This window comes from Pyrus communis, chromosome 9 (genome assembly GCF_041283825.1).
Source record: "Pyrus communis isolate YQ-2024b chromosome 9, ASM4128382v1, whole genome shotgun sequence".
Classification (NCBI taxonomy): Eukaryota; Viridiplantae; Streptophyta; class Magnoliopsida; order Rosales; family Rosaceae; genus Pyrus; species Pyrus communis.
In genome coordinates this window covers 9,215,034-9,237,304 of record NC_142573.1, presented here as the reverse complement: position 1 = coordinate 9,237,304, position 22,271 = coordinate 9,215,034, and the positions used below count along the sequence as shown (strand labels likewise).

Genomic DNA, 22,271 nt, shown 5'->3' with positions numbered 1-22,271 from the left:
GAAGTCTGGTTTTCTGAATCAGTTTCCCATCCCATTAGATGTGAAGACTGCATTTTAATTTATATTTCGAAGAGCTATTGTATAGACATTAGACAGATGAAGAATTAATGTCAAAGAAGATAGCGGAGATTTCTGATCAAGATTCATGAGATAATCATTTCGAACATCTTTGGAAAAAATGGTAATTCATAATAACAATTTGCGGGAAATTTGTACCATGGTTGGTCGAGATTGTGGATTCGTTTGCAAGCACGCAAATGCAAGGTTTGCAACGGTGATCACTTTTTGGACAACATGATTTCCAGGAGGCGGGAGCCTCTTGTCTAAGACATCGTTCAGTTGTGTAGGTTCGGGTGTTGATGTTAATGACCATGACAAAAAATAGGAGAGGAGGTCTCCTGGATGCTTTCCCATTATCACTTCTAGTGCTACCACTCCAAAACTATAAACATCACATTTCTCGTTCGTTTCCATCGTGTATGCTAACTCTGCAGAACAAAGACCAAGTCATGATGAGTAAAACCAGGAAATAAGTACTTACGTTAAATGGAAGAGTTCAGAAGATAAGTACCTGGAGCACTGTATCCGAATGTGCCTGCAAACGAAGTCCAATTTGAAGTCTCAAGATTCAAGAGCTTAGCTGTTCCAAAATCGGAGACATAAGCTCGATATTCCAAATCCAGCAAGATGTTCTTACTCGAAATGTCTCGATGTACTATCGGAGGTGAACAATCATGATGCATATAAGACAATGCATTAGCAAAATCCTTTACAACATTCACCCTCTCAATCCATCCAAACTTAACTGCATCATTTTCGTCGGTCAGTATGTTTTCCATGCTTCCTCCTTCTACGAAATTGTACAACAAAAGAGGGTGCTGTGGATGCGAACAGAAACCATAAAGCTTCAAAATGTTTCTGTGACGAACCTCTTAAAGAGTACGAACCTCACCCTCAAAAGCCTTGAGATTTGCCACTCCACCGTCCTGCAGCATGTGATGTTTCTTCACTGCAACAATCCGGCCTGTTGGCAGCTCAGCTTTATAAACAGTTGCATTACCTCCCACCCCCACACAATATTTGGAGTTGAATTCCTCTGTAGATTCAATGATGTCTTCATACTCAAGTCTTCCGTCATAGCTCCAAACCGCAAACTGGTCTTCATTTAATTGCGCTTCCCGCGGATAGCAGACCACAAAAAGAATTCCAGTTACCATAAATGCAAAAAACAGGATGCCTAAAACAAGGAGTACAATGAAGATAACCGATTTGCTGATTTTTTCTCCCTTCTTGTTTTGGACGGGCAAACATTCAGACCTGTGGCATTGCCACACAAGCCTGTGTTATTTGCAAAAGCTAGAACAGAAGCCTCGTGGAATGCTTTGTTGTTGGGAAGAGGACCCCCCAAATGATTGTATGACATGTCAACAACTGTCAAGCTCAACATGTTATCGACTGTAGATGGGATCAAACCAGAGAGATTGTTGTGGGAGATATTCAACGCTTCCAACTTCATCAAATTTCCAAGCTGTGGTGGGATTTCACTCATCAGTGAATTTTGACTGAGATCAAGAACCTGAAGGGAGCTTATGCTCCCAATCTGAAGAGGAATGCTCTCACTAAATCTGTTTCTGCTCAAGTTCAAGTTCAACAACTCTCTGCACCCGTCTAATTTTTCTGGAATTTGTCCACTGAAATCATTTGCTGCTAAGTTAAGATGTTGTAGATAGGTAAGCATTCCAATCTCCGAAGGCACGCTACCCGAAAGTTTGTTATCACCTAGGTTGAGGTTGAACAAGGATGTCAAATTCCCTAGTTCCTTTGGGATTGCCCCAGTGAGATTATTCGAAGGTAGGTCAAGCACATGGAGCTGAATTGATCCCTCAAACTGAGGTATCCCCCCGGAAATTCTGTTGTTGCTGAGCCTCAAGCTTTGTAAGCTTTGGCACTGCTCCCAGTTTTCTGAAAGCTCTCCATAGAATCTGTTGTAACTCAAATCGAAATAAGTTAGTTTTGGATAAATGCCAAACTCTAGAGCTATGTTTGCTGTCAGCTGGTTCCTCTCAAACCTTAATCTAACTAAGCTGGTGCAGTTCCTCAAGCTTCTAGGCATAGGGCCTGTCAACTGATTGCTGTGTGCTGTAAACCATTCGAGTACTCCGCTGATGCATATATCGCGGGGAATATTGCCAGAAAAGTTGTTGTTGCTCAATGCCAACCACTCAAAAATGTAAAATTATTCATTTCTGAAGGAACAGAGCCATTGAGTTTGTTATTCACCAACCCCAAGTGAGTAAGAAATTTGAGCTTTCCAACTTCAGGTGGGATATTTCCAGTTAATTGGTTGCCAATCAGATACAACTCCTTGAGGCTAATCAGGTTGCCTATAGTGGAAGGAATTGAGCTGGAGAAATTGTTGCGAGAAAGGGACAGAACGGTTAAGCTGGACAGGTTTCCAATTGCTTCTGGAATCGAACCTGTGAGACTGTTATCCGCTACATCGATCACACTGAGTGAATTCAACAGGCATATTTCTGTAGGGAGGTTTCCAGAGAGAGTGTTGTCTTGAAGGAACAGAATGGTTAAGTTGCCTAACATTCCAACTTCATGTGGAATGGACCCATTGATGTTGTTTCCAGAAAGATCAAGGATTTGAAGGCTTTTCAGAAACTCTATCTCCGATGGGATGATTCCAAAAATCGCATTGTGGCTTAAGTTTAGGCTCATGAGACTTGGGAAAGATGAGAAATTAAAAGCATGAAGTGTACCTCCTAAGCCAGAAGTAGTGAGGTTTATTTGTGTTATGCTTCCAAAACCGTTGCAAGAAATTCCATCCCAATTGCAATTACTGTTTCCGATCCAGGAAAGCGAGGCTTGTATTGTTGTCAAGGCTAGCTTTCCAATTCAGAAGAGCTGCTTCTGCTTTTTGTCCAGCAACTTCTGCTTTTGCTGCTGAATCTGAAGAAGCCAACATAAGAAGGAGTATAACTGGGAGGAGTTGAAATGAATGCTGTGAAGAAGCAGCTTTGATGGAAAGTGCTTTTTCTTCTTGGGATGCCATGATTTTTGGTTGTGAGGAAATCTTCATTTCTGGAAACAAGGAGATGGCTCAAGAACCATCTGCCTAATTAAGCTGGTTTGGCGTTGGGAAGAGTTTGGTGCTCTAATATATGAGCTTGTACGCAGTGCAGGCACCACTTGATTATTTTATATAATATAGTGATTTATATATGCCAACATGTAGGTAGGGATATGATTGACTACGTGTCTGTTAGTGTTAGTCAAGAACATATTACAATGTTGCAAGCCAAATCACGTAGCCTAATTAATTAAGAGTATTCATCTTATACTTGAGAACCCAAAATTTAATTACTCCCTTTCTAAATGATGGTTGCATAAAATACAAAAAAGAAAAACCGGTATTTCATTTTGTCTAACTTTTTTGTAGCAAAATAAAAAATAAAAAATAAATAAAAACTAGAAATGACTTGTAATTCAAATATTTATGGACATTTTTTTTTGCATTTTTATTATATATATGCAAAAATAAAATTTCTTAGTTTCAACTCTTCGAGAAATTTTTTATTATGTTCTAAATACAGTCGGGTATATAAGTATTATAATGCAATTGATTGAATTTTTTTTCAAATTTCCAACTAATTGTTTATTACACTTAATGCTGACTTTTCAAGTATAGTATTGGTGGTTGTGTGAATGTTGAGGAAATTGTGAACTTAGACATCAAACTCATTGGAAGACCTGAGGTAGACCAGATTCAACTGCTAGTGGTGACTTAAAATGTGTGTTGGCTTTAGAAAAATAGAGATTATGCAAAAACGAGGTTCAAACTTTAGCGGTCTAGAAATGAATTTTGTCGTTTGATTGACTTTATGTCAAATCCGAGCTATCTGACTAATTCGAATCTTAAACTTTAGCATTTCTTGCACCATCCAAGCTACTTCTTGATGAGTGTGTGAAAAGATGATGCCAAATCTGGTTTTTCAGAGTCTATTTCATCATCAAGTCTAGAAAAATTGCTTGGAAATATAATTTTTTGCACATTCAAGTGCAAATGAGCACGAGGATGACTCTCAAATTGACATTAGTAGACTATCATAATGCGGCAACAATATGTTAGGGCATAACTGGAGATTGTTGAGACTAGAGAAATTGATTTCAGAGTCCATTTCATCATCAAGACTAGAGAAATTGCTTGGGAATATAATTTTTTGCACATTCAACATGCACATGAGCACGAGGACGACTCTCTCAAATTGACATCAGTAGACTATCATAACGCGGCAACAATATGTTAGGGCATAACTAGAGATTGTTGAGACTAAAGAAATTGATTTCAGAGTCCATTTCATCATCAAGACTAGAGAAATTGCTTGGAAATATAATTTTTTGCACATTCAACATGCACATGAGCACGAGGATGAGGACGACTCTCAAATTGACATCAGTAGACTATCATAACGTGGCAACAATATGTTAGGGCATAACTGAAGATTGTTGAGACTAGAGAAATTGATTTTAGAGTCCATTTCATCATCAAGACTAGAGAAATTGCTTGGAAATATATTTTTTTGCACATTCAACATGCACATGAGCACAAGGACGACTCTTAAATTGACATCAGTAGACTATCATAACAAAGCAACAATATGTTAGGGCATAACTGAAGATTGTTGAGACTAGTTCATATTTTAGGCCTTACATGTCGGTTTTTAGAGACAAGTTTTATCGATGAAGTGAATCTTCAACATGAGCATCATGGGGTTGAACTTGTAAGGTCATCTAATAAGAAATTGTCATGTTTGTTAGCGTTAGTTAATTTTCCTATTTATTATAGATTTGTAATTGATAGGGGTTTCTCCTTGAATAGGGGTTCTATGTACCTAGACATCCTTATACTATGTATATTTCCTCCTTGAGAGAAGAATAAAACACAATAATACAAACCATGAAACTCATATATAGTTTTACACTTTTATTTTGGCATCAAAGCACATTTCGACATGTCTCTTTTTTCCCAGAAAGAAACTCCTAAATTCGAAAAACCTATTCTTGCTTGGCTACCAGCCCCCAAAACTTGTCGATTGTCTAATGTTTTGGACAGTCAATCCTACCCGAAACTAAAATTTACTCAATGTTGTTTTGTGTTTTTACAAGTAGCACAAAAAATCCTAATCCTTGTTGTGCGACTTGTTCTTGGCAATTGGCATTGAAAAGCTTAAAGCTACGCTTGCCGAATCAATAGTTCAATACACTGCAACCATGGGAAAGAAGACAATATTGCCTCTTGTTGATCAAATATCCCTCTTTGATGATCGAGATGATTCAAGATATTCGGGAAAAATCAGTTGGATTATTGATTTTGGGATTAGTGACCACATGACGCATGACAATTCTCTCTTTCAATCCATGATTTCTCTTCCAAAAGAGAGTGTCATCACTGCCAATGGGGATGTTATCTCAGTAACAAGGGCTGGTTCTATTGCACTCGCCCATCTTTATCTTTACACAATACCTTACTTATTCTGGCATTATCAAATCATCTTTTATCAGTCGGTCAAGTTACCAAACAACTAGATTGTATCATACTAATATTTTCGTTTTTTTTGCTTACTTCAGGATATCCGCACTCGTGCTATAATTGGGTGTGGTACTAAGAGAATGAGATTGTATTAAGTCGATGATGTGGCTTCCAGCATAATGAATCAAGTACGTAGTGGAAATGGTGACAAAATTAAGAAGATTTGTTATGGCATCGGTGGCTTGGGCATGCCTCGTTTGGCTACTTACAAAAGTTGGTTTCATCATTATTTACTGGTATTTCAAACTTTGAACTAGAGTGTCATGTATGTACTCTAGCAAAGAGTCATCGAACCTTTTATTCATTGAGTTCCCCTTAAAGAACTGTTCCTTTTAAATGAGTGCATTTTGATGTGTCGGGTCCTTCCGTTGTTTCAACTATGCACGAAATTTGATGGTTTGTGTTATGGGTGAATGATTATACTAAGATGACTTGGCCCTATACAACAAAACACAAGAGCGATGTTATTGGAATTGTTAAGAATTTTCATCAGATGATTCAGAATCAGTTTTTGCTTCCTATTAAAGTGCTTCGCTCCGACAATGACTGCATTCTTCCTTTTCCCTTCAAATGAAAACTCAGTGTCTCTAGTAAACCATAATTTGCATGTTCCATCAAAATGATCCACAATAAAGTCACCATAAGGAGGTCCTCTCCAAGTAACAAAAAATTCATCTTGGCTAACTAAATTTCCAATCTCAACATGTACATCAGATAACTTGAATGCAAATATCCACCCTCCTCCTATTCAAGAAAGATGGATTCTCAGGGCCTAAACTAACTTTCAATGGTTCATTGTTGTAAAAAAGTTGAGAATGCCCTGCTGCATCCATAGCACAAGCCACAGAATTAGGCAAGCAAAATGCACAAATGCATGATGCTCCACCACGGTATAATCACTTGATCTTTATATTTGAAGCATCAGTGAGACAAAAATCTGGAAATTAGTGTTGAGGGGTCAAAGAAGTTTTCAACCTGCACAAATATACAAGCCCAATGCACTCTTCCAAGTACTTTACAAGATCAGGCACAATCACATGTCTACCAAATCCACCGACACTAAGTTGAGTTACAACTGTGCTTGTTTCGCTTGCTCCAGATTCCATTTTCTCTACAAATATTTACTACCTGACACAAAAGAAAATGAAAAACCGGATCAGTAAGCCTGATACGAATAAACAAACATGTACGTGAGCAGATACAGCAAAATAGATTAATATTCATACAAAAATTCAACCACCAAAGCCATCATCTGGTAACGAAAAACCAAAAAAGGGTCCTCGGCAACCATGACCAAGAAGGATGGGAACAGTTTCAACTCTTGTATGACAAAAGCTAAAGAAAAATAACACGCAAATTGTGACACTCATTCATGAAATACTTGCTGATCAGAAACACTCGAAGATTGAGGTTGTAAAATCAATCAGTAAATCAAACTGCATGGGATAATAGAAAACACAATACAAAATGCAATGTCTGGGTGAGATAAAGTAAGGTAATGTAGACCACCAACCATGCTGCGATACAATGCAGGGTGCGGAATGGAATCGCCATCATGAGCAGACAAGCGAATAGAAGATAGAAACGGGGTGGGGCTAGGCTTTCAGAGATCCATCTTAAACTTCTTTAATAAATCTGTAGCATAGCGAGATTGAGACAAAGACATCTGATTTTCTTTTCGTGTGACTTCCATACCAAGAAAGAAAGCAAGGTCCCCAGCTTGCGACTTGCATATGTAGCACAAAATCAGTCAATAAACTGGTGAATAGCATTAGCGTTAGAGCATGTGACAATCAAGTCATCCAGATAGACAAGAACGTATAAAGGGTGTGGAGGAATGTTGAATGAACAAGGACGCATCTGATTGGCTGTGGAAGAAGCCTAGGCCACGCAATAAAAAGTGTAAACGTTAAAACCAAGCACGAGGGGCTTGTTTCAGTCCATATAGAGCTTTTGAAGATGACAAGCATGCGTGCAGCATTGGGGATCGACAAAACCAAGCGGTTGTTTCAGATAGACCTCATTTTGCAAGATTCCATTTACGAATGCATTCCAAACATCAAGTTGCTGCAAAGTCCAGTTCTTGGAAATAGCTAAGGCAAGGATGGTTTGAATGGTGTCTGTTTTGACAGATGCACTAAATATTTATGCATAATCAAGACCTTCTTGTTAATTATAACCTTTAACAACTAGTCATGCTGTATATCGTTCAATAGGGCCATCCGCCTTTTGTTTTACCCGAATGACCCATTTGCACCCTACAATATTCATATGGCAAGTGACAGGAAGGGATTAAGTATGGTTCTGGTGAAGGGCCTCATACTCTTCCAACATGGCTTGCTGCCAATGTGGATATTTGGAGGTTTGGGTGTAGCTTGATGGCTCAAAGGACAAAGGGTCATAAAGTGCAGGTGATAATCCATGTGGAAGCAGATATCTATCGGAGCCATAAGTCAAGGTATTTACATTTCTGAATTTTTGTGGCTGAGGAGATGAGTATGTAGAGTCCGATGAAGTGATGTTGTGGTTGAAAGTCGGCGAGAAAGTAGATGGTGCCTGCAGTGCCAATGCCATAGCGGATGGGGCAGTGGAAATAGGCGTTGAAGCAGGGCTAACCCATTTCAAAAATATGACAATGCTTTCATTCCACAGTTCCATTTTACTGTGGCCTATAAGGACAAGAAAATTGTTGAGTTATACCATGTTGTTGAAGAAAGGTACAAAAAGCATGACTAGTGAGCTCACGGCCACCATCGATTTGTATGATAATAGTGTTACTAAACCTATTCTCAACCATAAATGTCACAAAGGTAGACATGACATTCGATTTTTAGGCAAGAGGAAATAACCACATAAACCGAGAGAAATCATTCACAATTGATAAGTAAAACTTGTACCCAAAATTTGATGAAATAGGGGCAGGTCCCCAAACATGAAGATGCAAAAGTCAAAATACTGGAAGATGTATGAGTGTAAGAAGTAAAGGAGTCTACAAGCTTTGCCTAAAGGGCATATATGGCATGCTGTATTTGAATTCACTGGACCACTAATAGGTTAAAGTGGTACTTACTTGCCAATACATTAAAAATACCACTTAGAAGAATGACCAAGGAGAGCATGCCATACATTGCGGGTTGTTCGTTCGCCATAGAAAGCGATTTTTGGTGTAACTTAAGATCAGCCCGAATGCAGCCTCCATAATTATGCCAAGAAGAAGCACATGTCCTGTCCTCTTCTCCTTCACACGAAAAGAAATATCATCCATCTCAAAGTAGCAGAAATTATCACGACAAAATCGACAAATGGACAACAGATTCTTTTTTATAACAGGGACGTATAATGAGAGAGAGAACCATGTGAACATGATAATGATGATTGGCCAATACGAGAGATACTGTGTAGGGCTGAAGTAGGCTAGGAGTAGATGGATCAGAAGTCATTGTAAGAAGAAATATAAACTTATAGATTAACTCATCAGCCAAGAACATAAGGATTAATCAACTAAATCACAACCCTTTGATCGTGTATGTAATGTGAATGTAAGAACAGAAGCAATTACAGCAGTACATACCTGCAGACATGTTCATAGACGTAGAAGCCATGAAAATCTGCACAAAACTTAATGCTTTCCAAGTTATAGGTAATTGGAACAAAAGAACGTTATTTGTGAGAGCAGGGGCTTGTGGTTTTATACTACTAGATTGCCCTATAACAATCCCACAAGGATTACAAGACCAAATCCTTGTGCAAGCATGAGTTCTATACCCGAGTTATCAACACAGAGTTTCAATCCAAACCACAGTCGAATTAACTCTTATAAACATATTAAGACTTCTTTATTGTAATCCGAGACAACAAGAATTATTATCAAACTATATGAATCATACTCATACTCTAACATTCTCTCACTTGAGTATGATTTCACAATAGCAAATAATCATCTCAGATTCAACATAAAGGTGATCGCATAAGTCTTACATATATGTTTCCAACAGAATACTACTCACACATATCAGTCAATGAATTCATAAACTCCTCTGCAATACATCGTACAAATTTATCTTATAAATCACAAAGTCCAATTCATACTATCAACAACATCTCACAGCTTTTGAGCAAACCAGAAGTTCACTCCCACTCATAAAGCCCAAAACAGAAAACAAAATATTATAATTCACCAACAGCTTATCAAAATGTCGAAAATATTGACTCAAGCTTTATTGAATTATCAAACTGTTTCCATTGAACAACTGATCACAGATTTATCTGGAAAGGTTGAACTATATGAAAACATTAACTAACTAGATAGCATAAATAAAATCTAGCTACAAAACACGAAACAAGAAACTAGCTATAAAACTTAGCTTCCAGAAAACCTTGTGCAACATACTCCTACTTGTAAAGCACTCCACAACAGGCTTCCACAAGCTCTTGATATCGGTTATGACTACTCCCACTTATCAAGACCATCCAGTACTCCCATTCGAGTAATATGATCTTTGAAAATTCCATTAGGCAAGACCTTAGTTAAAGGATCACCTATCATCAAATCAGTGGCCAAGTGTTCCACAATGATGGCACATTCTTTCATCTTTTCCCTAACCTTAAGGAACTTCACTTCCATCAACCGAGAAGCTGAAGTCCTTTTATTGTTTTTGGAGAAAAACACTGCTGAATTGTTGTCACATAACATCTTCAATGGTTTTTGAATTAAATCAACAATTCTTAATTCACTGATAAGGTTTTTAAGCCACACAGCCTGTTTCATACCCTCAAAACAAGCTATAAATTCTGCTTCCATGGTAGAAGTAGACACTATAGTTTGTTTTGCACTTTTCCAAGAAATAGCACCTCCAGTGAACATGAAAACATAACCACCTGTTGATTTCCGTTCATCCAAATCTCCAGCCAAGTTTGAATCAGTGAAACCAACAACTTCTAATGTGTTGTTCTTCCCATACACTAGCAGAAAACTTTTTGTCCTCTGCAAATATCGAAGTATCTTCTTTGCAGCCACCCAATGCATCTCACCTGGATTCGATTAATATCTTCCTAATAAACCAACAATGAATGCAAGATCAGGCCGAGTGCAAATTCTTGCATACATTAGGCTTCCTACAAGAGAGGCATAGGGCTTTAACTTCATCTTCTCCTTTTCCAGATTTCGTTGTGGACATTATTCTCGGGAAAAATTTTCACCTTTATTCACAGGAACATCAGCACCATTGCAGTTCTCTATATTACATAGGCTAACACTCTCTCAATATACCCCTTTTGTGAAAGTCCTAGAAGCCTTTTCTTTCTGTCTCGGACAATCTCTATCCCTAACACATAGTGAGCTTCCCCCAAATCTTTCATCTCAAAATTAGAATTGAGCATGGTTTTGGTTTCTTGCAGCAACTGCTTATCTGAACTAGCTATCAAAATGTCATCTACATATAAAACCAGAAAAATAAATCTGGTTCCATTGAACTTAAAATATATGCAGCCATCCAATTTGTTCTCAATGAAGCCATGTGCAGTAACCACTCTATCAAACTTGAGATACCATTGCCTACTTGCTTGCTTAAGTCCATAAATTGACTTATTGAGCTTGCAAACCATATTGTCCTTCCCTTGTTCTACAAAACCGGTTGGTTGCCTCATGTAGATGACTTCCTCCAATTCTCCATTAAGAAAAGTAGTCTTGACATCCATCTGATGTAACTCTAAATCAAAATGAGCCACTAATGCCATGATCACTCTCATGTAGTCTTTCGAAGAAACTGGGGAAGAAGTATCACTAAAATCAATACCCTCTCTCTATGTAAAGCCCTTGGCAACCAATCGAGCCTTGTATTTCTTTATTCTTCCTTTAGCATCTTTTTTGGTCTTATAAACCTATTTGCAACCTATTGACTTGATACTTGAATCAGAATTCACCAATGTCCATACATTGTTCTTTGACATAGATTCCAACTCCTCTTTCATAGCTTTCTCCCACAAGACTGATTGAGAACTAGCCATTGCCTGAGGATATGTCAATGGGTCATCTATATCACTAAAATCATATTCATATTCCTGCAAATACACATAGTCACTTGATATTGTTGGTTTTCGAATTCTGGATGATTGTCTTAATGGCTGCTGCATAGGTTGATCATTTTGATGTAGAACTGCTTCAGTTGTAGTTTCAATTTGACCATCAATAACTGGTTGTGGAACATCATTAGTCATTGTTGTATCTTTATCTTTAACTATTGAAGATCTCTAAAAAACTAGTACTTGAATATAATTATTTGGACAATCAGCAATTTGAGAATCATGCAACTCTTCAAAAATGAATTCTTCAGTTGTTATCAAATTAGCAACATTTTGATTTTCTATAAATATTGCATTGTGAGTCTCTTGGATCCTTGAGTGTGCTTGTGGACAATAGAACTTAAAACCCTTGGATTTCTCTGAGTATCCGATGAAATAACAGGTTGTTGTTCTAAAATCCAACTTTTTCTCACTGGGATTATAGAATCTTGCCTCAAATTTGCACCCCCACACATGAAAGTGTCCAAAGCGTGGCTTTCTTTTAGTCCAGACTTCAAAAGGTGTACTCTTAACAGCTTTGGTGGGAATTCTATTCAAAATATAATTTGCAGTCTTGAGTGCTTCACCCCTGAGAAAACTAGGCAACTTGGATCTTGATATCATGCTTCGAACCATTCCAATAAGAGTTATGTTCCTTCTTTTAGCATCACTGTTTTGTTGTGGTGTTCCAGGTGTGGTATATTATGCTATAATGCCTTGTTGTTGGAGATAAAGTTCAAAGGGACCCTTCTATTGTCCAGCCTCAGTGTACTTGCCAAAATACTCCCTCTCTTTTGGATCTAACAATCTTAATCTCCCTATTTAGTTGTTTCTCAACTTCAGTCTTAAGGATTATGAAACATTCAAGTGCTGCTGATTTTTCACTAATAAGAAAGGTATAACTATATCTAGAGAAGTCATCAATGAAATTCACAAAATAGCTATTTCCATAGATAGTTTTAACTGGAAAGGGACCACAAATATCAGTATGGATAATTTCTAAGAGATTCTGACTTCTCTTGGCCTCAAAATTCCTTGTGTTGGTTAATTTTCCTTCCATACAATCAATACACTCTTTGGCATTTTTGAAATCAAGTGCAGGAATCAAATTAGTTTTAGTTAATTGCAAAATCCTATCTTTTGAAATGTGTCCCAGCCTTTTGTGCCAAAGCTCATATGAAAACTTAGAGTCAAGCATTCTTTTGATACTCGTGTTTAAAACAAAACTAGGTGTTTCCACCACTATGCAATCTAATTTCCATAGTTCTTCATACAAAACAGCTATCTATAACAATATATTTTTCTTATGTTTTTGAAAAAAGTTAATATTTTGATCATCACAAGAAAAACCAAAACCTTGTTTCACTAATTTTGATGCAGATATCAAACTCCTTCTCATTGTTGGGACATATAAAACATCATTTAACTTAAGAACAAAACCTGACTTCATTTTTAAATTCATAATTCCAATAGCCTTAACTTCTACTTTTGACCCTTCCCCCACAAAAACATTATAAGAATTTATACCAGTTTGTTTTTGTTTTTCAAAACCATGCAATGTGTTTGTGATGTGAACTGAAGAACCAGAGTCAAACCACCAAGAATTAGCAGGAATTTCAACCAAATTCGACTCCACACACACATAGACATCAATTCTACCTTTACTTTTCAACCAATCCTTGAATATCTCACAATCCTTTCTATAATGACCCTTAGTCTTGTAGTGATGACACTTGATCTTAGAAACATCTTTAGGTTTAACTTTAAGATTGTTAGACTTAGAGGGTTTAGTATTTTTAGCAGGATTACCAGACTTATCAGAGAATTTAAATGTCTTACCAAAAGCATAAGTGGTCTCTTTATGCACAAGATTGACAGATTCGAGCTCCTTGCATTTTTCTTGTTTCTGTCGAGATTCCTCTTGCACACATTGAGCAATTAACTCATCAGCGGTCCATGTCTTGTCTTGAGTATTATAGGACACTTTCAATTGACTATACTTTGCTAGTAATGCTTGCAGAATCATGAAGACAAGTTGTTTTTCACCAATAGTCACATCCATTGAGTTAAGCTTTTCTGCTACATCTGTCATCTTCATTATATAGTCCTTGATGGAAGTATTGCCATCAATCTTGTAAGTTGTCAACATTGACATGTACAAGCTAATTTCTGCCTTTTCAGACTCCTTGAACTTGTTTTCAATGGCTTTGAGATAATCCACCGCAAGAGCATGCATCTTTATGCCCCCTCTCATTGTGTCAGTCATTGCATTCTCAAGAATTAGTAAGGCAATTTTATTAGCCTTCATCCACCTTTCAGAATCAGCTTTCTCAGCTTTGGTACTCTTATCCATCAAATCTGGTGGTTTGGGCGAATCCAATGCAATGTCGAACTCATTGAATGTCAGCAATAAACCAATTTCACGCCTCCATTTCTTGTAATTGCTGCCTCCAGTGAGAATAGACACACTAGCAAGGTTGAGCGTCTTAAGTGAAACTGCAGACAGATTCAAAATGAAATCTCAACAAAAGAACCAAAAGTTCTTGATTTCAATCCATTTTCACTTAACACACAATGCTTATGAATCAATTTAGTCATATATATAAATTTCTCATGAACATGAAAAACATATATAGATTAAACAACCCATCTGTGTATACAGAAACTCAATCATCACGCCAATCATAATTCCAATTGTGACAAGAAAACAAAAGAACAACATGTCAATAAACTGCAGATATGGAATCAAACGCATTGTATAATCTTCATTCAACGTTTTTCATTAATCATGGCAGAAATTACAGAATACATCTTTATGTATTACTATATTAACACAAGATGGATTAAGAGGAAATAGAAATTACCTAATATGCATACATCATAATCAACACAGTGGATGCAATAGATATACAAGAATTTTGATTTTATGATGTTTGGGAAAGATGAAATTGCCATATCAGATTATGGATCTTTCCTTCACAGATTGAAAATTAAGAGTTGTTTTTTCCTCTTTGCTTCTATAACAGTCAAAAAATTTTAATAGTAATTTTAAAACCCAGTTTTGTTTTCCGAAGCCAATGGTCATAATTTTAAAGAATACTAATCAAACGACATCGTATACTTCAATTCGAATTTAAACAGACTTGTTCCTTTAGGTCAGTTTGGTTTGCAAATTTAAAGAACGATTTTAAGATTGAATTTAAATGAAAAATCCACTGGCTTTTACACCACATGTAAGAAGAAATATAAACTTATAGATTAACTCATTAGCCAAGAACATAAGGATTAATCAACTAAATCACAACCCTTTGATCGTGTATGTAATGTGAATGTAAGAACAGAAGCAATTACACCAGTACATACCTGCAGACATGTTCATAGACGAAGAAGCCATGAAAATCTGCACAAGCCTTCTCTTCTCTGCAAAACTTAATGCTTTCCAAGTTATAGGTAATTGGAACAAAAGAGCATTCTTTGTGAGAGCAGGGGCTTGTGGTTTTATACTACTAGATTGCCCTATAACAATCCTACAAGGATTACAAGACCAAATCCTTGTGCAAGCATGAATTCTATACCCGAGCTTATCAACACAGAGTTTCAATCCAAACCACAGTTGAATTAACTCTTATAAACATATTAAGACTTCTTTATTGTAATCCGAGACAACAAGGATTATTATCAAACTATATGAATCATACTCATACTCTAGCAGTCATATGATGGGTGGCTCCAAAATCAACCTCCCAAGTAGTCTCGGCATGTCCAAGGTGTATGGTATGTAAGATTATGAGTATGAAATATATAATAGAACCGGTAATAGTGTTTGAGATTGATATCGAAAAGGCTTGATTAAAGCTATTTGGTTGTCTTCAATGTTTTAGGATAACAATATTGAGAGAAGTTCAATTGGTTTGGGAAAAGAGCTTAGTGTTGGAATTCATAATTCTTTATGGTTTGTATAGTTTAGATCCTAGTCTGATTCTGATAAGGAATAGACGGAGGAGTACTATATATATTGCTTAAACCACTGCTCTTGCGGTTACTGGCTTATTTTGTTCTAAGACCTTTGATTAGAAGAGCTGTTATTATCTCAAAAGAGGAGAAGGTTTTGAGCACAGAAGCTGCAATGGCTTCATCATTAGGATCGAATAATGCAGGTATGTTTTTAACGATTTTGTTCTTGAGTGTGTTTAATGAAAGGCTTATATAAGTTGTGATTCAATTGGATGAATTCGGGTTCCTCGGATCATAAACTTGTTCTTACATGGTAGTGGCGAAATATGTAAATTTCCTCGTTTCGAACATTCTTAGATTCCGTGATGAGGTTTACCACATAGTTGGCAGAGGACATCAAACTGATATTGAGGTGGAGTGGGCGGCGGTGTCAGAGTAGGGAGAAGAGGTGGACGGTTTTCAGTCAATGGACCGCGGGGATGCCAATTAGTGTGACGGTTCCAAGTATTGTGGGAGCAGCAACCGCCACGACCAGAACGACCACGACCTCTACTGTTGCCTGGATATCCGTTGGTGCGAGGAGAAAGGGTAGAGGTGTTGTTGTGGCTGGCATGGCCAGGGGAAGCACGATCAGCAACAAGAGCAATGCCAGAGGACAGAGAAAGAGAAGATATTGTCTTGATAAGGTGCTCCTCCTGAATCAGTAAGTCATAAAAGTCATCAAACGAAATAGAACTACGAAGATGGACAAAAGTTTTAAATGCCTTATATTCTTGCCCGAGACCAGCAAGAATATAATCAATGAGTTCAGCCTCATTTAGGGCAGCACAAATGGTGGCAAGGGAGTCAAAGAGGCTTTTGGCGTGTAGGAGGTACTCAAGTGATAGGTTTCTCTGAATCGTGTTTCAAGGTGCGGATTTGATCACGAATGGTGAGGACAAGGGTCTTGAATGTCAAGAATATCTTGAAACTGAGAGCACCACAGAGGTAGTTTTGGCTATCCAAGGGAGTATTGATCATGTGAGAGATATTGAAGATGGTGGGAAGGGACAAGGTGATGGCGGTCATGGTGGAAGAAGAAGAGAAAGATCGCCAATAGTGGAGGTGTTAGAGGCAGCTGTGATCGAGGCCATAGGGGATCGAGTTTGATGAGCGTTAGTGAGGGTTAAGGCTGATACGAGATAGAATTTGAGAATGGCACAGGAAGGAAAAGTAGCGCAGAGAATAGGAGAGGCTAAGTGTATTTGGATTAATTGACTCGATGATTGTTGTATTCTCAAAGATTATATATATATATACACACACACACACACAACTAACTACGTAAAGTCATAGAAGGCAAGTAAATACAATAAAACAGTAAATAAATGAAACGAGTGAATTGTGAAAAGCAAAAGATCACGTTCTAATGACAGTTTTATCTGCTTGATTTGAGGGAACTGTATTACTCTCTTCATATTCCATTGGCTCACTTCATGGAAATCCAAAAACTTGAACGGCCCACATTTCTTTCTCTCCCTTGAATGGTTTGGATCTTCCGGCCCAGCTTTCGTCATAGCTTATGTAATTGGGTTTTGACTTAAAAAGGCAAAAATGGTCCTTCAAAATAACAACTCGCGGGAAATTTGTTGCATGGTTGGTCGAGATTGGGGATTCGTCCGCAAGCACGCAAATGCAAGGTTTGCAACGGTGATCACTTTTTCAACGACATGATTTTCTGGAAGCGGGAGCCTCTTATCTAAGATGTCGTTCAGTTTCATAGGTTCGGGTGTTGATGTTAATGACAATGACAAAAAATAGGAGAGGAGGTCTCCGGGATGCTTTCCCATGATCACTTCTAGTGCAACCACTCCAAAGCTATAAAGATCGCATTTCTCGTTCGTTTCCATTGTGTATGCTAACTCTGCAGAACAAAGAACAAGTCATGATGAGTAAAAGCAGGAAATAAGTACTTATGTTAAATGGAAGAATTCAGAAGATAAGTACCTGGAGCACTGTATCCGAATGTGCCTGCAAACGAAGTCCAATTTGAAGTCTCAAGATTCAAGAGCTTAGCTGTACCAAAATCGGAGACATAAGCTCGATATTCCAAATCCAGCAAGATGTTCTTACTCGAAATGTCTCGATGTACTATCGGAGGTGAACAATCATGATGCATATAAGACAATGCATTAGCAACATCCTTGACAACATTCACCCTCTCGATCCATCCAAACTTAACCGCATGGTTTTCGTCGGTCAGTATGTTTTCCAAGCTTCCTCCTTCTACGTAATCGTACAACAAAAGAGGGTGCTGTGGATGCGAACAGAAACCATAAAGCTTCAAAATGTTTCTGTGACGAACCTCTGAAAGAGTACGAACCTCACTCTCGAAAGCCTTGAGGTTTGCCACTCCACTATCCTGCAGCATGTGAAGTTTCTTCACCGCAACAATCCGACCTGTTGGCAGCTCAGCTTTATAAACAGTCGCATTGCCTCCCACCCCCACACAATATTTGGAGTCGAATTCCTCTGTGGCTTCAATGATGTCTTCGTACTCAAGTCTTCCATCACAGCTCCAAACCGTAAACTGGTCTTCATTTGATTGCCCTTCCTGCCGACAGCAGACCACACAAAGAACCCCAGTTACCCCAATTGCAAAAAACAGGATGCTTAAAACAAGGAGTACGATGAAGATAACTGATTTTCTGCTCTTTTTCTCCCCCTTTGTTTTGGACGGGCAAACATTCAAACCGGTAGCATTGCCACACAAGCCTGTGTTATTCGCAAAAGCTAGAAACGAAGCCTCATGGAACGCTTTGTTGTTGGGAAGGGGACCCTCCAAATGGTTGTATGATATGTCAACGACTGTCAAGCTCAACATGTTACTGAATGTAGATGGGATCGAACCAGAGAGCTCGTTGTGAGAGAGATTCAAGGCTTCCAACTTCATCAAATTCCCAAGCTGTGGTGGGATTTCACTCATCAGTGAATTTTGGCTGAGATCAAGAACTTGAAGAGTGTTTATGCTCCCCATCTGAAAAGGAATGCTCCCACTAAATCTGTTTCTGCTCAAGTTCAAGCTCAACAACTCTGTGCACCCGCCTAATTTCTCCGGAATTAGTCCACTGAAATCATTGGCTGCTAAGTTAAGATATTGTAGATTGGTTAGCATTCCAATCTCCGAGGGCACGCTGCCTGAAAGTTTGTTATCACCTAGGTTAAGGTCGAACAAGGTTGTCAACTTCCATAGTTCCTTTGGGATTGTCCCTGTGAGATTATTTGAAGATAGGTCGAGCACATTGAGCGGAACTAATCCCTCAAGCCGAGGTATCTCCCCGGAAATTCTGTTGTTCCTGAGCCTCAAGCTTTGTAAACTTTGGCACTGCTCCCAGTTTTCTGAAAGCTCTCCATAGAATCTGTTGTAACTCAAATCGGCATAAGTTAGTTTCGGATAAATGCCAAACTCTTGAGCTATGTTTGCTGTCAGCTGGTTCCTCTCAAGCCTCAGTCTAACTAAGCTGGTGCAGTTCCTCAAGCTTCTAGGCATGGGGCCTGTCAACTGATTGCTGTGTGCTGTAAACCATTCGAGTGCTCCGCTGATGCATATATCGTGGGGAATGCTGCCAGAAAAGTTGTTGTTACTCAACGCCAACCACTTTAAAAATGTAAAATTATTCAGTTCTGAAGGAAGAGAGCCATTGAGTTTGTTACCAACCAATCCCAAATGAGTAAGAAATTTGAGCTTTCCTACTTCAGGTGGGATATTTCCAATTAATTGATTTCCCATCAGATACAACTCCTTGAGGCTAATCAGGTTTCCAATTGCTTCTGGAATGGAACCCATGAGACTGTTATCTGCTACATCGATCACACTCAGTGAATTCAGCATGCATATTTCTGTAGGGAGATTTCCAGAGAGATTGTTGTCTTTAAGGGACAGAATGGTTAAGTTGCCTAACATTCCAACTTCATGTGGAATGGACCCATTGATGTTGTTTCTAGAAAGATCAAGGATTTGAAGGCTTTTCAGAAACTCTATCTCCGATGGGATGGTTCCGAAAATCGCGTTGTGGCTTAAATTTAGGCTCATGAGACTTGGGAAAGCTGAGAAATTAAAAGCATGAAATGTACCTCTTAAGCCAGAAAAAGCGAGGTTTATTTGTGTTATGCTTCCGAAACTGTTGCAAGAAATGCCATCCCAATTGCAATTACTGTTTCCAGTCCAGGAAGACAAAAGAGAGAGTCTGCTTGTATTGTTGTCAAGGCTAGCTTTCCATTTCAGAAGAGCTTCTGCTTCTTGGCCAACAACTTCTGCTTTTGCTTCTGAATCTGAAGAAGCCAACATAAGGAGGAGTATAATTGGAATGAGTTGAAATGAATGCTGTGAAGAAGCAGCTTTGGTGGAAGGTGCTTTTTCTTCTTGGGATGCCATGATTTTCGGTTGTGAGGAAGTCTTCATTTCTGGAAACAAGGAGATGGCTCAAGAAGACCATCTGCCTAATTAATTAGCTGGTTTAGCACTGAGGAAGAGTCAGGTGCTCTAATATATGAGCTTGTACACAGTGCAGGCACCATTAGTGTATTAAATATATTTTTTTATATATGCCAACATGTAGGTAGTGATATGAATTACACGTCTGCTAGTCATGAACTTATTATAACATACCAAGCCAAATACATGCGCACATAATTTAAGCGGTTATAAATATTTTTTCTTGCATCCCAGATGGGGTGTTTGATTCTCGCTTTTCACTATTGTTAATTATATATGGCCCCACTGTAGACTGTAGGCAACGATTCCTTGGACGTCCATGTCCATGATTGAATATTTTATTATATACACGCAAGAAAACAAATTTCGTACCTTCAACCTTTCAAGTATAGTATTGGTGGTCCTGTGAACGCTGAGAAAGGCGTGAACACAGACATCAAATTCTCATTGGAAGACCTAATGTAGACCAAATTCGAATCCACCGATGGCTTAAAATATCTGTGTTGGCTTTTAAAAAAGTAGACAGCTGCAGCAGCCTCATCGGTTCAAATTTTAGCCGTCTACAAATGGATTTTGTCGTTTGACTCTATGTCAAATCACGTGCCAAATTCGAACTGTCCACTAATTCTAATCTTAAAATTTAGCATTACTTGCACCATCCAGGCTGCTTCTTGATGAGTGTGTGAAAAGATTTCAAAGTCCATTTTATAATCAACACCATTGCTTGGAAGTTTAATTTTTTGCACATTTAACATGCACGCGAGCATGAGGAAGGGCTCTCATTTTTTACATCAGTAGACCAAAAAACATGCAAGACAGCAATATGTTATGGCATAACCGGAGATTGTTGAGCACCTTTTATCTTACATGTCGGTTTTTTGAGACAAGTTCTATGAAGTGAATCTTAAACAGGAGCATCAATGTGGTTGAACTTGTAGGGTCATCAAATAAGAAGTCATGTTGTTACGGGCGGAGTCAAATTACCAAAATGTGGGAAGAATTTGTGTTTGTGAGTAAGGCCAGAGAAAGTGTTTTGATTTAGGATAAGATTGGAGTGAATTTTTATGAGGAAAATTAAAGAATAAAAGCGCTTTAAATTTCATAAAACAAAAGGATGCAACGGTAATTTACAAATTTAGTGTTCTATCTCTGTTTTGGGTGCATAATACATTCTTGAAAAGAATGTGACGTTCTGTTCAAACATACTGGGGACAGATAATATTTTAATTAGTATGCCAAGCATATGCAATGACACCTTGGTCATTTAAGATCAAAATAAAATAAAAAAGCAGTTAATGAAAATATTATATAATCCAACTTCAAACTTAATAGGTTTTAATCATATAATTAGTGGCTGTGATGCCACTTATTAGCCTCATATTGTTGTCAAATACTCGATCAATCTTAATCTTAATTGTATTCCAAAACCCGAATATAAGATTGATTCAGAGGGAATCAAATTACAATCTCATCAATATTCTTCAATATTACATTCCTATTACATTGTTGACCATTTAAGGTTGATTTATATTTCAATAAATCCAACAATTAGGGTTTTGCAATCATCTTTGGCAAAAATGTCCTTCAAGTTTGCCGGAAAATGGCCTGAAAGTTGGCCAAACGACCACGGCCTGGAAATTTCCATATTTGCACAGTGACTTCCCTTGAGCTTTTCCGAGTTCCTACCCCACCAAAATCACCCAAAAACTTACTAACCGTGAACCTAGCCATGATCTACAATGATAGGGACCAATTTCAAGGCTTACCTTCGTCGGAATTGTGAGAAACTCGACGAGGAAGACGATGAATAGTGTCGGTCGAGGGTAAGGGAAAGGTTTGGGGTGTTTTCTGGGTTCATGGATTCACCTAGAGGAGAGAGGATGGTGGTGGAGGGTTATTGTTGTTGTTGTTTGTTGTGGTAGGCCCTTGGAAGGGCTGTTTTCAGAGAGAGCCGAGAGGAAGAGAGAGTTGTGAGAGGGAGAGTGAGAGAGCTCACGGAAAGGAGAGGAGAAAGAGAGGAGAGTGGGATGGGGGACAAAAGGCGGGGGTGGGCCCCACTTTGGGCACACCATTTAAGGCATAAAGCAAGTTTAAAACAAATAAAACTCATTCAAAGTGAAAATACAAAAATATTTTTTTCGTTACATAAAATTTGAAATGGATTGTTACACATTCAATAATATA

General features: G+C 38.1%; 2 protein-coding genes, 1 long non-coding RNA gene and 1 pseudogene across 4 annotated transcripts; all 4 read right to left on the bottom strand.

The window, feature by feature from the left end:
* Positions 1–186: 186 nt before the first annotated feature.
* LOC137740514 (uncharacterized) lies at positions 187–3,275 on the bottom strand (annotated as a pseudogene). The gene is made up of 2 exons (XR_015967018.1): positions 572–3,275; positions 187–488 (listed from the first exon to the last, which is right to left on the bottom strand). The product of XR_015967018.1 is annotated as an uncharacterized LOC137740514 (transcript).
* A 9,669-nt stretch (positions 3,276–12,944) lies between these two features.
* LOC137710157 (uncharacterized) lies at positions 12,945–17,169 on the bottom strand. Its single transcript, XM_088700647.1, has 4 exons — positions 17,086–17,169; positions 15,990–16,308; positions 15,023–15,079; positions 12,945–14,155 (listed from the first exon to the last, which is right to left on the bottom strand). The coding sequence occupies exons 1-4, from the start codon at positions 17,167–17,169 to the stop codon at positions 12,945–12,947; spliced, it is 1,671 nt and encodes a 556-aa protein (XP_088556773.1).
* Positions 16,881–20,228, bottom strand: LOC137740923 (uncharacterized). Its single transcript, XM_068480728.2, has 2 exons — positions 17,600–20,228; positions 16,881–17,516 (listed from the first exon to the last, which is right to left on the bottom strand). Exons 1-2 carry the CDS (start codon positions 20,052–20,054, stop codon positions 17,215–17,217), a joined length of 2,757 nt encoding a protein of 918 aa, XP_068336829.2. The 5' UTR covers positions 20,055–20,228; the 3' UTR covers positions 16,881–17,214.
* Positions 20,229–21,485: 1,257 nt separating this feature from the next.
* On the bottom strand, positions 21,486–22,271 carry LOC148694194 (uncharacterized). The gene is made up of 2 exons (XR_015966959.1): positions 21,854–22,271; positions 21,486–21,769 (listed from the first exon to the last, which is right to left on the bottom strand). It is a non-coding gene; the product is annotated as an uncharacterized LOC148694194 (long non-coding RNA).